The following is a 16,062-nucleotide window of genomic DNA, read 5'->3' as shown; positions in this document are numbered from 1 at the left end:
AGAAAAGAAGAACCAATGAGACCAGCTTCCATTACATATGCCCTTCCTCTATTGCCTCTCTGTCATCCTCCACCCTATACCTGCCCGCCAAGTGTCATCCAGCAGAGCTTCTAGCAGACAGGCATTACTGGCATCATGCCGGCTGCATTGATGTCATCTCTGGACGGGAGTATGACTGACTCGGGGGATCTGGAGCAGGCAGCACCTCCCTGCCTTGGAAATGTGTCCCGCGACCTGCTTCGAAACTTTCCTCATACTAAACGCGTAGGCAGCTACCTGGTGGGCAAAATGATCAACAAAGGGTCCTTCGCCAAGGTTATGTTGGGCATGCACATCAGTACAGGGGAGAAGGTAAGAGGCACACACCCAGTCTCTCCCATGCTGACACCTGCCAATCAAAGGAATAGTGTCTCACACTGAGGGTGTCAGTCATCAGTGTGCTGACGGGCTGTCATCCATTTTTCATGCTGTCTCGCCTGCTCACTTTTCATAGTGACTCCCTCTTACCTAATATTTGACACACGTCACATCAGTAATAATCTTTTCACACAAACACATAAACACTGGTATAAAGCATTCACACAGGGACACACATCTCAGTATCTCAAATCAGCATCAGCTTTTTTGCCTGCTGTAAAGTCGGGTAGATTTAGTTTGATGGGGTGACCATGGATTGTTTGTTGACTTGTTCTCTTTAGGCACTTGGGATTATTTATTTTGGTCATTAAATAGATCTGATGAATATTTATGCATAATAAATTGTGAGTTTCGATTACAGTCTTTACTGCTAGTGGATGGTTTATATCACAGATATTATCCATATATTAATGATCACAGATTACAATAACATGCATGTTTCTAATAAATGGCAATAACTTTGAATGGATTTCTGTAGATTGTAATTGTTTCAATGATTTTGCATTTATATTTAGTCACTAAGCAGAAGCTTTTATCTAAAGCGACTTACAAATAAGGAACTGACAAGCAATTTGCTGTTGGGCCTGCAGAACTTAAAGGAATAGTTCACCCAAAAATATAAATTCTCTCATGATTTACTCACCATCATGCCATCCTAGATGTGTATGACTTTCTTTCTTTAGCAGAATTCAAATTATGTTTTTTTTAGAAGAATATCTCAGCTCTGTAGGTCCTTCAAATGCAAGTGAATGGGTCCCAAAATTTTGAAACTCCAAAATCTGCATAAAGGTAGCATAAAAGTAATCCATATGACTTCACTGATTAAATCTATATGTTCAGACAAGATATGATAGGTGTGGGTGAGAAACAGATAATTATAATTCTTATATTTAATATTTAAATTATTTTTTGCAAGAAATTCTTCTCCCTGCCCAGTAAGGGCGATATGCATGAAGAATGTGAATCACCAAAATTGAAGAATGTGACAGTTAAAGTGGAGATTGACTGAGCAGGGAGGAGAATTTATAGTAAAAAAAAAAAACACATAAATATTTATCTGTTGGAGTCGAATGGATAACTTTTATGCTGACATATGTGATTTTTGAAGCTTTAATATTTTGGCACCCATTCACTTGCACTGTATGGACCAAAAGAGTTGGGAAATTCTTCTAAAAATGTTTGTTTATGTAAAGCAGATGATAGAAAGTTTGATTAATTTAATTCTATTATGTAGCATTTTTTGTTTTAAGTAAATTATACTGACAAGCTTATTGTTGGAGATTATCAAGAATGATTTTATGATGTTAGAAAGGAAATATTAACATGTTATTAGATGTCTAGGTTATGTCCTAAAGACTTTACTATAATAAAAAAGGCTGGACTTTTGAGAAATTGACCCCTTATATTGGACAACTTTTCTGTTCAACATGACATAGACATAGGCAGAGAGAGAGAGAGAGAAAGAGAGAGAGAGAGAGAGAGAGAGAGAGAGAGAGAGAGAAGTAATTTTAGCTCCACCTGTCCTTCTCTTTTCACTGTGGTGACCAGAGCTTTCATGGGTCAGTAAGTCTGGCCTATATACGTGTTTATGTTAGCAGTTCTTATACAGATCACTGAGTCCTTCCTAACCACTCTGTTTACCTGAACAGGTTGCTATGGTGATCCGCACACATCACCCCAGGTCAATTTTAGAATTTGAATATGTAAATTCTAATCTTATGTGCCATACTAAAGCCTCACGATTACTGTATGGACAGCAAACTAAAGCTGTCTAACCTTGTCCACATCCCTTTTGCACAGAAAACAGACGTGATGTAATGCTGTCATGAGTTTTTGTTTCTTATTTTCAAATTTAAATCTTTATACTTTGTGATAGGTAAATGGAAGAGGAAATCTGGAAATATGAGGAAAACCCACACGTTTAATCTTTTTCACACTTAAGGTGCAGAAAGACACAATAGGGCCAGAGTTGCTGCAAGTGTTTGTTCTTTAAAGAAAGGCATTTTTTAAAAGTCAATTATATTATTTTTCTAGGAAGAAAAAAATAGAATATTATAACACCATGGTCCTGGTTTTGATATAGTATATGTATAATATTTCCCATGTTCAAAAGATTTTCTTATGAATATTAGAACAATATGCTTGATTGAGTTTAAAGGTTGTATTAAGAAGGTTCAGACACAGTTCAAGAGCATTCATCCATGTCCAAAGAACTTTTGGGATTTAGAATAAAGGTTAGAGCCAGTGACTTTTCCTCTTGGCTATCTAACACAAAACTTTAAATATGTGAAAACCTGGAAATAAAGGTTTTTTTTTAAACAATATTCTTGATTGTCCCGTAGGAAAGGAAAATAACGAATTTAGGGTCTCAATTTTTGATCAAAGACAATGAGATAAAATAGAGAGATAATGAAGTTTACAGCTTCTCAGATTTTTATCCTGAGAAAAAGATTCAAATGATCTTGCATGTGTCACCTTTAGAGATTCAGAAGAAATATCACCAATGTCTGCAATCAAAACTCAAGAGTTCAATTTTACTTTACTCTTGTTCAACTGTCATCGACTTCTTCTACTTTTTCATTCACCAAATTATATGAGATAGTCATCTTATAGCTATACAGTTCTCATTTGTGTCTATATTTTATTCACCCAAGTTATTTTCTGAGAAACTTCTAATACAAAGTTCTTATAAACATAACTGAGTATTTCTGTTACTGTCTGTCAGGTGGCAATCAAGGTGATAGATAAGAAGAAGGCTTGTCAGGATTCATATGTTTTAAAGAACATGAAACGTGAACCTAGAATTCACCAAATTATCCGCCATCCGAACATCGTCTTGCTACTGGAGACGCTAGAGACGGAGAACTGCTACTACATGGCCATGGAGCTGTGCGGAGGAGGAGACCTGATGGACAAAATATGTGAACGCAAGCGGCTGGAGGAGAGAGAGGTGCGCAGGTTCACCCGCCAGATACTGTCTGCAGTGGAACATCTGCACAGGCATGGGATAGTTCACAGGTGATGAACTGACAGACCTGACAGAAAGAACACAGTGTGCACATAGTGTCACACAGATGCTCAATGAATGTACAGAACACGGACAACAATACAAGCAGATGCACCAAAATTAAAGGAAACATACCCCAAAATAAGTAGTTACTATACCTCAATTTTATTTTTACAATTATTTTTACAATTATTTTTATGCAGTTTCTTGTACGTATTGCGGCACTTTCTCTGTGAAATGAACAGGAGCACTAAAATAACAATGGCTTTTATTCCCTTACACACAAATCACGAGTAAAAGGGCAGATTATCAGTTCATATACACTTTTAGCCCTGTTCCTCAAACAATGCTATAACATCCAAATATATTTTAGTGCATCCCTTATAATGTGATACATTCTAATGTCTGCATTACATAACAAACTATATATACAGTCTTGTTCAAATGCAGTACAATTGGGCAGTAGTTCAACTGATAGAAAGACACTTGCAAAGGAAAGGTTTTTAAGTCCTAAAGAGCTTACATAGGAACTGAAAGTGTCATAGATGCACCACAAAATGACATGATTGATTCAGTAATTGCATTTTTCATGTATTTTTTTTTCTTATTACACATCTGTAAGATGTAGGTCTAAGGTTTAGGGTAGGATATGAAATTAGGATGTGTTGCTTTAAAATCGACAGAGCTTTAACCATAAAAACCTCATGTGTTTTTCATCTCACATTTGCTTTTTATGACAGTATTGGTCAGGTTTAGGTTTAAGGTTTATGGTAGGGAGGTAAATTTTGTTGCTTTAAAAATAATAGAGCTTTACCTTAGAAAAATGTCCTGAAATGTTAATAAATCAATCAAATAATGTTTCGCTTTAAATCCAAAAATCTCAACAGGTTTCTGTGAGGGTTAAGTTTAGGGGTAGGGTACAGCAAATCCTATCACTGTCTTAAAATAGAAACCATTACGTTTATGAGAGGTCCTCATTAGCTTCTAAAGTCTCACTATGTGTGTAGTTTTTCTCTGCCTGTTGAGTCGAATTGAGGTAAGAGTGGGAAAGCCATTGGCTTCTCATGACATCATCAGCCAGGACCACTGTGGTTAACACATCATTCACTGACTTCCTTCATAATGGAGTCCCACGATGAAGCTTCATAATGCAGAACTCTCTCTCACACACACTCCCCTCTGTAAAGAGCCTTTATTAGGGTATGTCAAGGATCAAAGAATATACATTAACTTACACACTCACACACACACTTGGCTACTCCACGAGTTAGTCAACATATGTACAGTCCCCATGGTAACGAAGGGAGGGTGCAGGTCTGTGCGATTCACGGCCTTCTCAGTTCAACAGTTCACACACTTCGAAAAACATGAATCAAATCAAATCAATTTATATTATCGACTGGTTTTACAAACACTTACTCTATGTCCTTGAATCAGTTTCTACTAACATCTCTATAAAACACACACACACACACACACACACACACACACACACACACACACACACATGTTGTGTTTCCATGTTTTATGGGGACTTTCCATAGACATAATGGTTTTTATACTGTACAAACTTTATATTCTATCCCCTAAACCTAACCCTACCCCTAAACCTAACCCTCACAGAAAACATTCTGCATTTTTACATTTTCAAAAAACATAATTTAGTATGATTTATAAGCTGTTTTCCTCATGGGGACCGACAAAATGTCCCCACAAGGTCAAAAATTTTGGGTTTTACTATCCTTATGGGGACATTTGGTCCCCACAAAGTGATAAATACACGCTCACACATACACACACACACACACACACACACACACACACACACACACACACACACACACACATGTTGGGTTTCCATGTTTTATGGGGACTTTCCATGGACATAATGGTTTTTATACTGTACAAACTTTATATTATATCCCCTAACCCTCAAGGAAAACTTTCTGCATTTTTACATTTTCAAAAAACATAATTTAGTATCATTTATAAGCTGTTTTCCTCATGGGGACTGACAAAATGTCCCCACAAGTTTAAATATTTCGTGTTTTACTATCCTTATGGGGACATTTCTTCCCCACAAAGTGATAAATGCACGCTCACACACACACACACACACACACACACACACACACACACACACACACACACACACACACACACACACACACACACACACACACACACACAAAAGCCAAACTGCTGGACAAGTGGTCCAGTTTTCCCTAGTGTACACCGTGCCTGTTAGAGAACTTAAATACAGACACATTTGGGGTAGTTTTCAACTCCTTTAAACTTTTTGTCTGTACTTCTGAAAGTTTAGGGGTATTGTCTGCATGTGTTAAGGCACACTAAGCTGCCCATTGAGCTTTAAGATGTCAGCCATGTCTGTAAAAGGGAGAAAAATGAAAATAGCTTTGAGGTCTGTGATATTTTTATGGGCTTCTCATACAATTTCATATTAAATGTGAGGAGTGTGCGTGTTTATTACATAGAAGAAGAAAAGGAGAAGGAAGGGTGTAAAAGAATAGAAAGGAAGGGGAGTGTATGAGTAAAAGTACAATTTGGCAGAAGGACTGGAACATAAAAGACCTCCAAGTTGTGATTTCACTAACAATAACACTCATAGGTCTGGTCTTTAATTCAAATCCCTTTTTAATTGACATAGTTTCATTACATTTTGAGTGCAGACGAAGGTCCATGGCTGGTCATTGATTCCAGCACATGGAAAAAGGTGATCTGTGTTCCATATCAGTTTGACCCTCCAAGAATATCTGTGTATGCAAGTATATTTTTACTAACCCATTGCAGTATGTGCTGTGTGTTTAAACAGGGACCTGAAGATTGAGAACTTTCTACTAGATGAAAACAACAACATTAAGATTGTAGGTGAGTGTGTTTGTTTGGGTGTGTATTGGCTTGTTTCCCTTTTTACATGGTGTGCATACAGTATGTACATCAATTCAAGCTTTTCTTAAAGAGTACTTGCTGTAATGCTACGCTAACACTAATAGCATGACTTATGACTGATGAAACACTAAAGTAATCCCACAGGAAGTGCCAAAATCACAAGAACATTTCTTGAAATGTAAAAATAAACAAACAAATATATTTAATATTTTAGGTTAAAAAAAATTATATCTTTATGATTTAAATATTATCTCTACATGCGTAATTTCAAATAACTGTAACAAATGTTTGTTTAAAATGAGAAATACTGTTGTACAGTTTCAGTGGGACAAACTGCAATTGGTAGTGCCTATATCAGAAACGGTGGATTTTTTAGTGTGTCTTTAAGCTGACTTTTATACGAGGACACCCATATCTGTTTATGTGCATTTGTGTGTAGACTTTGGTCTGAGTAACACTTTGAAGGCAGATTCTCTCTCTTTGGAGCTACTGAATACTCAGTGTGGCAGTCCTGCTTACGCTGCCCCTGAACTGCTGGCCCACAGGAAGTACGGTCCTAAAGTGGATGTGTGGTCTGTGTAAGTACACATAGTATGTGTGTATTTGTACTAATAATTACTTTTTATAAGTATGTCATTTTATGCAGTATGTGTGTAGATTGTAGGGGCAACTATATGTGATTATGTTAATAATGTCTTGTAAAAGATTAATTAATTTAACCTCAAAAGAGTGTCTTTTGAAGCTGTTGATTAGCATTGTGTGTGTGTTTCTGTGTCTACATATGTGTAGGGGTGTAAGTATGTTTGCCATGTTGACTGGCACATTGCCGTTTACGGTGGAGCCCTTCAACATTAAGCAGCTTCATCAGAAAATGGTGAATGGAGAAATCAGTGCAATACCATTAGACATCAGCAAAGGTAAAATGCATGCACATACACATTTACTTGTGTGGTAGATGAGAAACTTCCATAGACATATTTAGAATAAAAAAACAGCTTAATTTATGAATCAAGGCCATCCAAATGGAGGTGTAAAACCTTAAAAATTCATCCCTTAGGAGGTTCTTCATCAGGACAAGATAATCTCAGAGAGAAAAAGACAAAAGAATGAGAGAAGATATAAAAGGTGCTGAGGGCAGTGATGCATTTCAGAGTTTTTCTCGAGCAGATTGTGATATCATCTGATCTAGCACATTAAAATTGATCATCAAGAATATTAATAACAGTGGATATTCACCAATCAAAAAAATAGACACTAGACCTTCAGATATAAACACACTGGGATGTAAAATGTTTGCTAGTGGAACTGAACCCTGCCGGGTTTCCCCAATATAATTTACATTAGTTACATTAGATCACTGTAACATACCTTGCATTACATAATAGTGGATTACCACCTATTTCCTAAAGCAGCATCTAAATTGTTTATTAAAAATAGACCATCAAATTCAAGTAATTTTTATTTGTATAGTGCTTTTCACAACACACCTCGTTTCAAAGCAGCTTTACAGTAAATCGTGCTTCAACAGAAAATTTAACTGTAATATCTATGAAGTCTTAAGAGTGATTATTGTGTAGTTTGATTAAATATGATTGTAAATTGTGTATTAAAATTAAATAATTAAATAATAATTCTATTTAGAACCCATGTGAGCAAGCTGAAGGCAACTGTGGCAAGGAACACAAAGCTCCATTAGATGTTAATGGAGAAAAATAACCTTGTGAGAAACCAGACTCACTGTGGCAGCCAGTTACCCTCTGACTAATCAGCATGAATATAATGTAAATATTAGTTATTTATTTTCAGTGCAGGTCATGGTTTAAGATTAGTAAACTAAGTAAGTGTTAAGGTCCAATGTGACAGGGCGGAGGGCGGGCCGGGTCGTGATTCTACACACCCGGCCCCTTATCGGGTTAATCAAGCCTCCGAGAGGGATAAAGGCCGACTCTGGACAATGGTGCGACAGAGAGAGAGCGTTTACGGGCAGCTGCCCGACACGTGTGTTTGTGTCTTTTCGTTTAAGTTTGTCATTAAATATTATTTACATTGTCAAGCCGGTTCTCGCCTCCTCCTTTCCCTTAATCCCTTTACATCCAGTGTTTAAAAAAAAGATTTTATATGAACTGTAAGATACATTTTATATGAACTGTAAGATTAATGACTAATATCTTTAAAGTCCATCCTGGATTAACTGCAGAAGTTCACATAGATGCAATTGTTCTTTGTTAGTTGGCTGATAAAGGCTTTAGTTGGCAATTAATTGATAGTCTATGTATTCCATTTCAAGAGAGTAGTACATCAATAGACAAAGGTGATGCAGGCAGAGATCAATGAGGTGCATCACAGTTGAACTGGCAGGTCATTTCAGTGAGGTTCGGTGGGGTCCATCCTAAATCCAAGATTCAGGCAGTGGCATATGAAGTATTCGATGTCTTACAGTTGGAGTTGGTATTAGTTCATCCTCCATAGTAAAAGACTGAAGTGATGTCTGGCTTTCACCAGCTACATTTAGTTGTCATAACTGAGACACATTAGTGGAGTCCGACACCTAGCAGGAACAGAGCTGGATCTGTCTGGCTCTGGTAGCCTCAGGATATGAATCCAAAGGAAAACTAAAGCAGCCTAATTGTGAGTAGATGGATATATTAGGTGTATGGCTAGCTAAATAGATGAGTCTTTAGCCTAGACTTAAAATGAATTATGGAGTTATGGTTTTGTCAGCATAACTGTGGAAACTTATTCCATGATTCCTGATAATATCTCCCAGGGGAAGCATGTATAAGGAGAAAAGCAGAGGCCCTAAATCTGTTCACTGTGGCACTCCATACTTACATTTTTTTGATCTGACAATTCCTTGTTTACACATACAAAGTGGTAGCGCTCTGATAAATTGGACCTAAACCATGCTAATGCAAGTACACTAATGCCAACATAATTCTACATCCTATTCAAGAGATTGTCGTGATCTATCTTGTTGAAGGTAGCACTAAGATCTAAAAGCACTAGAGTAAACATTAAAGTAGGTCTAAAATATAAGGGTACAGATACAAATGCATACATTTTCGGTATGTAATAAGTAGACTGTTTTGCTGTGTTGATGCTGAATTGATCAAAGCATCAACTAAATGACTATTCACAGTATGAGTCATCCTGTGTGTTTGTCTGAGTGTGTGCTTTCATCGCCAGATTTTGTTTGTATTCTGACTGCATTAGACTGCTTGTAATGGCACTCTAAATGAATGAGTAAATGTGATCGTCACTGTCTACTGGCACAAACACAAACTTCATCACATTATACACACACACACACACACAAACACACACACACACATTGGGTTTCCATGTTTAATGGGGACTTTCCATAGACATGATGGTTTTTATACTATACTATACTATACTTCAAATTTATATTCTATCCCCTAACCCTAACCCTAAAACTTTCTGCATTTTTACATTTTCAAAAACATAATTTAGTATGATTTATAAGCTGTTTTCCTCATGAGGACCGACAAAATGTCCCCACAATGTAAAACATTTCGGGTTTTACTATCCTTGTGTGTGTGTGAGCATGTATTTATCACTTTGTGATACACACACACATAAGGATAGTAAAACCCGAAATGTTTTACGTTGTGGGGACATTTTGTCAAACAGAGACAAGGCCAGCACAGAGCCAAGCTGGCAGTCTGTTCTGGAGTCCCCCTAAATTGAGAAGATGGCATAGGGGAGCAAAGTGCTAGAATCTGATCTGCCCTTCTGTAAGAGACACCCCGAGGAGTTTAATCTAGATCTGACACACAAACACTCATCTGACAAATCAGTGCTGAGATACTCTATATAAAGTTAAGGTAAAAGCTACTTTAGCAGCATTAATATATCAAGATGCCAGGTTTTTGATTATCTCTCCTTTTCTTTCTATCTAGCGGCTGCACAGTTTGTCTTATCTCTGTTGGAGCCAAATCCAACAAAAAGGCCCACAGTGAAAGCAGCAATGGAAGATAAATGGTTGAATGAGGGTTATGCCAAGAGACCCCTTCATTCTGTCACTTATAAAAACAGGTACTTGCATGTGTTAACCAAAAGCACATAGACACAAAAAATGGTCAGAGAAACCAATATGCATCTTTCAAAATGCAACCTCTTAACAACATTTTCTGACATGGATGTGTGGGACTTTGTCATTTCTTCAGGCTGTATCCTGAGGATCTAAATTTAGCTGTGTTAAACTACATGACAGAATCTCTAGACTATGGTCTTTCTGATATCATCCATACTGTCATTAACAACAAACCATCTGCCATCTTAGCTTCCTACCATCTACTGCTAAAACAACTCATTAGACATCAGAAAGGAGTCAAGACCATGAAGGTAAAATATAATGTATACAAAGTTGACATTTATAACACAAACACACGTACAGTCATGTACACAGATAATGGCTCTGTTCCAAATCCTGCTGAGCTGCTGTGCTGTCTATAGCCTAAAACAGCTAGAGACGAGATCCTTAGGCAATCCTTTGATCAAGTGAAAGTGATTGATGGTCAACACCTCCAGCCAGAGATTGCACTTGCATATCAGTATTTTTCAATTATTAAGGATCAGTTGTATCGAGTGACACAGGACACTCAGATAAAGGAGAATACAACCCAATTCCTACTACCAAAGAGCTGTCGGGAAATGTTATTTCAGATGGCTCATTATAATCCGATGGAGGTTCACTTAGGGCAGGGAAAAACACTAGACTGTCTGATGACCCGTTTCTATTTGTCGGGCATTCGTGAGGATGTTAGCAGGTGGTGTGCGGCATGCCGTGAATGTCAGTTGGTGAATCCCGCAGCCACCCCAAAAGCACCATTGCACCCCCTTTAATTGATCAAGGTCCCCTATTGCCATAGACCTTGTTGGGCCATTAGAGTGGACAACATGCGGGCATCGCTTTGTGTTGGTTCTGGTGGAATATGCAACTTGACATCCAGAAGCCTCTGCACAACATCTCAGCACACAGTGTTGCGGAGGCACTCTTCAAAATAATCTCCTGAGTGGGGATTCTGAAAGAAATCCTCACTGATCAAGGCACAACATTTATGTCACATACACTGTGCAAACTGTATGAATTATTGGGGATTAAATCGATTTGGACCAGCATCTACCACCCCCTTGTGGACAGCTTGGTCAAACAATTTAATCAGACACTAAAAAATATGATTCATAAATGTATGCACGAAGACACTCGAAATTGGAACAAGTGACTCGAGCCCCAATTATTTGCTGTACAAGAGGTCCCGCAAGCCTCCACGGGGTTCTTCCCATTTAAATTATGGTTCGGGCGTCGACCACACGGCGTGCTCGCCGTCCTATGGGAAAATTTGGAGGTGGGACCTTAAAACAGGAAAAATGAAATTCAACATGTTCTTGAACTGAGTGTAAAACCCCACACACAAGACAATTGCTCCAGTATAATAGCGGTACTCGACAATGGGAATTGGCACCGGGAAATAAAGTTCTTGTATTACTCCCATCGAGCTCTAAATTACTCGCCAAGTGGCAAGGGCCCTTTGAGATCATATGGCGAGTCGAGAATCGATAATGAGGTTAAACGAATGGATAGAGGCGGAGCACGTCAGATTTACTACCACAATCTCCTAAAACCGTGGAGAGAGGCGGTCCCTGTGACTTTGGTGACAGTGGTTCTGGATAGGGCTGAGCTTAGACCGATGGTGAACTTAAAAGCCACCAATCGAGTCACCCCGGTCACTTCCGGAGACTACCTCTCACCATCGCAAGTCGCGGAGGTAGCCAGGTTGCAAGAAGAATGCTCAGATGTGTTCTTACCTCTTCCTGATCATATGAATCTAATAGAGCACCACACAGAAATTACCCCAGGGGTAGTGGTACGCAGTCATCCCTACTGTTACGATTCCTGGTTGTCTGCCCCGTGTTTCTCGTGTCACCTCTCATGAACTACAATTCCCACAATTCCTGGCCCTCATCACTGCCAGCTTTCAATCATTGTTCTCACCTGTTTGTCATTTGATCTTCATTACCCCTCTGTATTTAAGCCTGGTTGTTTGTTCAGTCTCTGTCGATCGTTGTTTGTAGATGTTTGTGGATGTTGATGTTTTGCCCTGTTCACCCTGTTCACCCTGTTCGTGTTCCCTTGATGTTTTCATGTTTTGGTTTCATTTTCCCATCGTGGACGTTTCCTTTGTTCCAGTTTTGTTTGTTTTCACTTTGATTAATAAAACCCGCATTTAGATCCGCACTCCTCGTCTGCCTCCTCCTGCTTACGTTACACCTACTGATTACACGAACACACAAAAAAAGTGGTTCAGGAAGAATTAAAGGCCATGTTAGATATGGGGATAATAGAATAATCCCACAGTGACTAGGCATGCCCAGTGGTCCTGGTTCCAAAAAGTGATGGCTCGGTCTGGTTCTGTGTGGATTACAGAAAAGTCAATGCAGTGTCTAAATTTGATGCAAACTCAATGCCTCGGATTGATGAACTGCTTGATCGGTTAGGCATGGCTTGCTTTTATTCTATACTGGATTTGAAAAAGGGGTATTGGCAGATCCCCTTAACTCCCATGTCCTGTGAGAAAACAGCATTTTCCAAACCGTTTGGCTTGGAACCAATTTTTAATCCTTCCTTTCGGTTTGTTCGGGGCTCTAGCTACATTTCAGCAGCTCATGGACAAAATCCTCAGCTAGCACGCTGCTGCCAATCTGGACTATATAATTATTTACAGAAATGCCTGGTAGCGGCACCTGCACCATCTGAGGGCTGTTCTGAATTCATTGAGGTGGGCGGGACTCACGGTAAACCCTAAGAAGTGTGCAATTGGACAGGTGGAATGTTATCTGGGCTTCCATTTGGGTCATGGACAGGTGCGGCCCCAAATTGATAAGACTGCAGTGATTGCATCCTGCCCGAGACCTAAGACCAAAAATGAGCTGAGACAGTTTCTGGGGCTGGCTGGCAATTATCTTAGGTTTGTGCCTAACTATTTGGCCATCATCCTCCAATGTCTGATCTTACTAAAAAAGGGGCACCTGATCCGGTCCAGTGGATGGAGCCGTGTCAGCAGGCGTTCACGCCAATGAAACCTGCTTTCTGCAGCTGGCCATAATTGCACTCTCCTGACTTCTCTCTCCCTTTTATCTTGCAGACGGACACACCTGACAGGGGGTTAGGAGTGGTACTGTCTCAGATGGTGGAGGGGGAGGAGTTTCCCGTGCCGTACATTAGTCACAAGCTCACACAGAGACAGACTAAGTACAGCACCATCAAGAAGGAGGGTTTAGCCATCAAGTGGGCAGTCCTCACCCTCCGGTACTATTATTTGAGATGTGCTTTCACCCTCTGTTCGGATCACCCCCCTTCTGGTGGCTCCATTGCATGAAGGATACCAATGTGCGGATCACCCGTTGGTGTCTAGCTCTCCAGCCTTTTAAGTTCAAAGTGGTCCAGAGGCCGGGGGCACAGATGGCTGTTGCGGATTTCCTCTCCAGAAATGGGGGGGGAGTAAGTGACAGGCTGGATGTTCCCCGGCCTGAGTATATGGTGATGAGGGCATGGCTGAGCAACATTTCCAGAGAGTGAGGAGGGACAAAAGGGCAGTCCAGATTGCCAGAGGGTAGAGAGACGCATGCAGAAATCCAGTGTGTGTGTTCAATGGTGTGCAGAAAAGAAATCCTTTGTGCGTTAGAAAGAAAAAGCGTGTAAAATAAAGATTTACGTTGACCATTTACCTGGCCCCCGCTGACAATACGTACAATGAGCCACATTAAAATAATTTAGCAAAAGTGTAGGTATAGTAACGTAATTCTATTAGACCATGTTGTTGTTGTTTTATTTGATTTTGATGATTTAATGATTGATGCATGTGTATGATGCCTTAAAAAACTGTCTAGTTAGAGACAGCTAGGTTTTTAAATATAGCTACTGTAACATGTCAGTTGTTATCCTCAGAGAGAAGAGAATAGTGAATGGAATCTTCTGAATAAGGGCTTGCAGAGAGATAGAAGTAATGCAGGTGCAAAAATTCAGCAGCAGGTGATTTGTACTTTTCTTTTCTACTTTTCTACCACCTAAATCCATCAAATAATTAAATCATCCAAACAATCAATGATACTTGTGTAAGACACATGATCACACAATTAACTCCCTTTTTCTTTACTAGCCACTTCAAAATGATGCAGCCAATGAGAGGAACTCAAGACAGACCAGTAAGACCCACAGGAGCCAATCACAGGACAAGAAAAGGCCAGCAGAGACAATCAGACCAAAGCAGCCTAGCCTAATGGTTAGAACCGATCTGCCCACCACACTGCACGTGGATAATTTCACAGCTAACGAGATTGCTATACTTGTTGAGACGTATGATGGACTGATTCCTAAGGGTAATATTCTTGAAGTAATTGTCTTTCTTAAATGTAATTATTGCTTCATCACGTTCTGTGTTCATTGTTTTGGATTTAGATTGGCTCTGATTATTGGCAAATCTCAAGTAGATTCATGATTTCAGAACCTCAATGTTCGTATAGTGCAATGAATATATCTGCAGCTTATGAATGTGGGTGTTTGTGCAAACTCAGTTTACAGAGTTTACAGAATTTGTCTGCATGTGTATATTTCAGTCTCAGAAAAGGAGATCCTTTGTGTCTCACCACCTAAGTGTTCCTGCAGAAAAGGGAGTGGCACCAAACTCTGTGACTCAGCTCCTTGTGATGCCACTGTAACCATAGACACTTCTAGAGACTCTCAGATAATGAACCCATCTTTCAAACCACAAGATCTGGGACCAGCCTACTCTGACAAATATCAAGGGTTGGAATCTGAACATCAACATGATGATCACAAGTTGGAGAAGTTGCAGACATTCTACTCAGAGAAAGGTGCATATCCCAGAACAGGGCAGCGCGTTAAAGATCTGTTACTGGCGATTGAGGAGAAAACCTATAATGGTCGCCACCTCAGTACTATGGAAACCACAACACAAACCTCCCCATTACCACGACTACGCCACACTGCAACACTAAAAGAAGCCATGCCCAGAAAAGTAACTTGGGTTGGTCTTACACGCCATGCCACAGCTGGCACAGGCTCCTCACCTTTCTTAGTAAATGGGTCCAAACCACCATTGTTTCCATCACAGAGACAACAAGCTCTTGTCATTAAAAACCTGAGACATGCAAAGGAGAAGAGGAACATTGTAACAGGAGGGGGAGGAGGGATAGGTATCTCCAGTAATACAGCGAAACAGAACTCTGTTCAGTTACGAACGGCTATACAGCGCAGGGTAACAGATCTTAACTTACCAATGCTTCCATCTGCGTTACAGAACAAATCTGAAAAAAAGACAGAAATACTCAGAATGGACTTTGGATGACAAGAGGATCAGAGAGGAAGAGATAGAAGCAGGAGAAGATGCCAATACAGTGTCAGTTAAAGTTGAGTTTAGTCATCATAGCACTAAAGCTTTTTATCTGCTTTCTGATACAAAATCATACTAGGATATGGGTATGTTACATACAGGGCTAGTTCACATATAAATGCAAATTCTGTTATCACTTACTCACACTCATGTTGTTCCATACCTTTAAGATGTTATTTCTTCTATACAACACAAAAGGAGTTAAGTATTATGACAGCATCAGTCACCTTTAACTGCCATTTTACGAATAAAAAAGATGCAGTGAAAGTGAATAGTGAAAAAAAAAACATG

The 16,062-nt window shown here is 39.3% G+C and overlaps 1 protein-coding gene across 1 annotated transcript; it reads left to right on the top strand.

The window, feature by feature from the left end:
- Positions 1-135: 135 nt before the first annotated feature.
- Positions 136-15,726, top strand: LOC127628576 (serine/threonine-protein kinase MARK2-like). The gene is made up of 10 exons (XM_052105350.1): positions 136-351; positions 3,143-3,435; positions 6,258-6,313; positions 6,774-6,912; positions 7,124-7,251; positions 10,258-10,393; positions 10,525-10,702; positions 13,504-13,653; positions 14,518-14,737; positions 14,975-15,726. The coding sequence occupies exons 1-10, from the start codon at positions 136-138 to the stop codon at positions 15,724-15,726; spliced, it is 2,268 nt and encodes a 755-aa protein (XP_051961310.1).
- Positions 15,727-16,062: the final 336 nt, after the last annotated feature.

The sequence above is a fragment of the Xyrauchen texanus genome, chromosome 35, assembly GCF_025860055.1.
Source record: "Xyrauchen texanus isolate HMW12.3.18 chromosome 35, RBS_HiC_50CHRs, whole genome shotgun sequence".
NCBI lineage: Eukaryota > Metazoa > Chordata > Actinopteri > Cypriniformes > Catostomidae > Xyrauchen > Xyrauchen texanus.
The sequence above is the reverse complement of the archived record's forward strand: the minus strand, read 5'-3'. Positions and strand labels throughout refer to the sequence as shown.

Coding starts and splice junctions, on each gene's coding strand:
- LOC127628576 (XM_052105350.1), top strand. CDS start 136: ATGCCGGCTGCATTGATGTCATCTCTGGACGGGAGTATGACTGACTCG. Junction 6,314..6,773: donor CAACAACATTAAGATTGTAG/GTGAGTGTGTTT, acceptor ATTTGTGTGTAG/ACTTTGGTCTGAGTAACACT. Junction 10,394..10,524: donor TCTGTCACTTATAAAAACAG/GTACTTGCATGT, acceptor TCATTTCTTCAG/GCTGTATCCTGAGGATCTAA.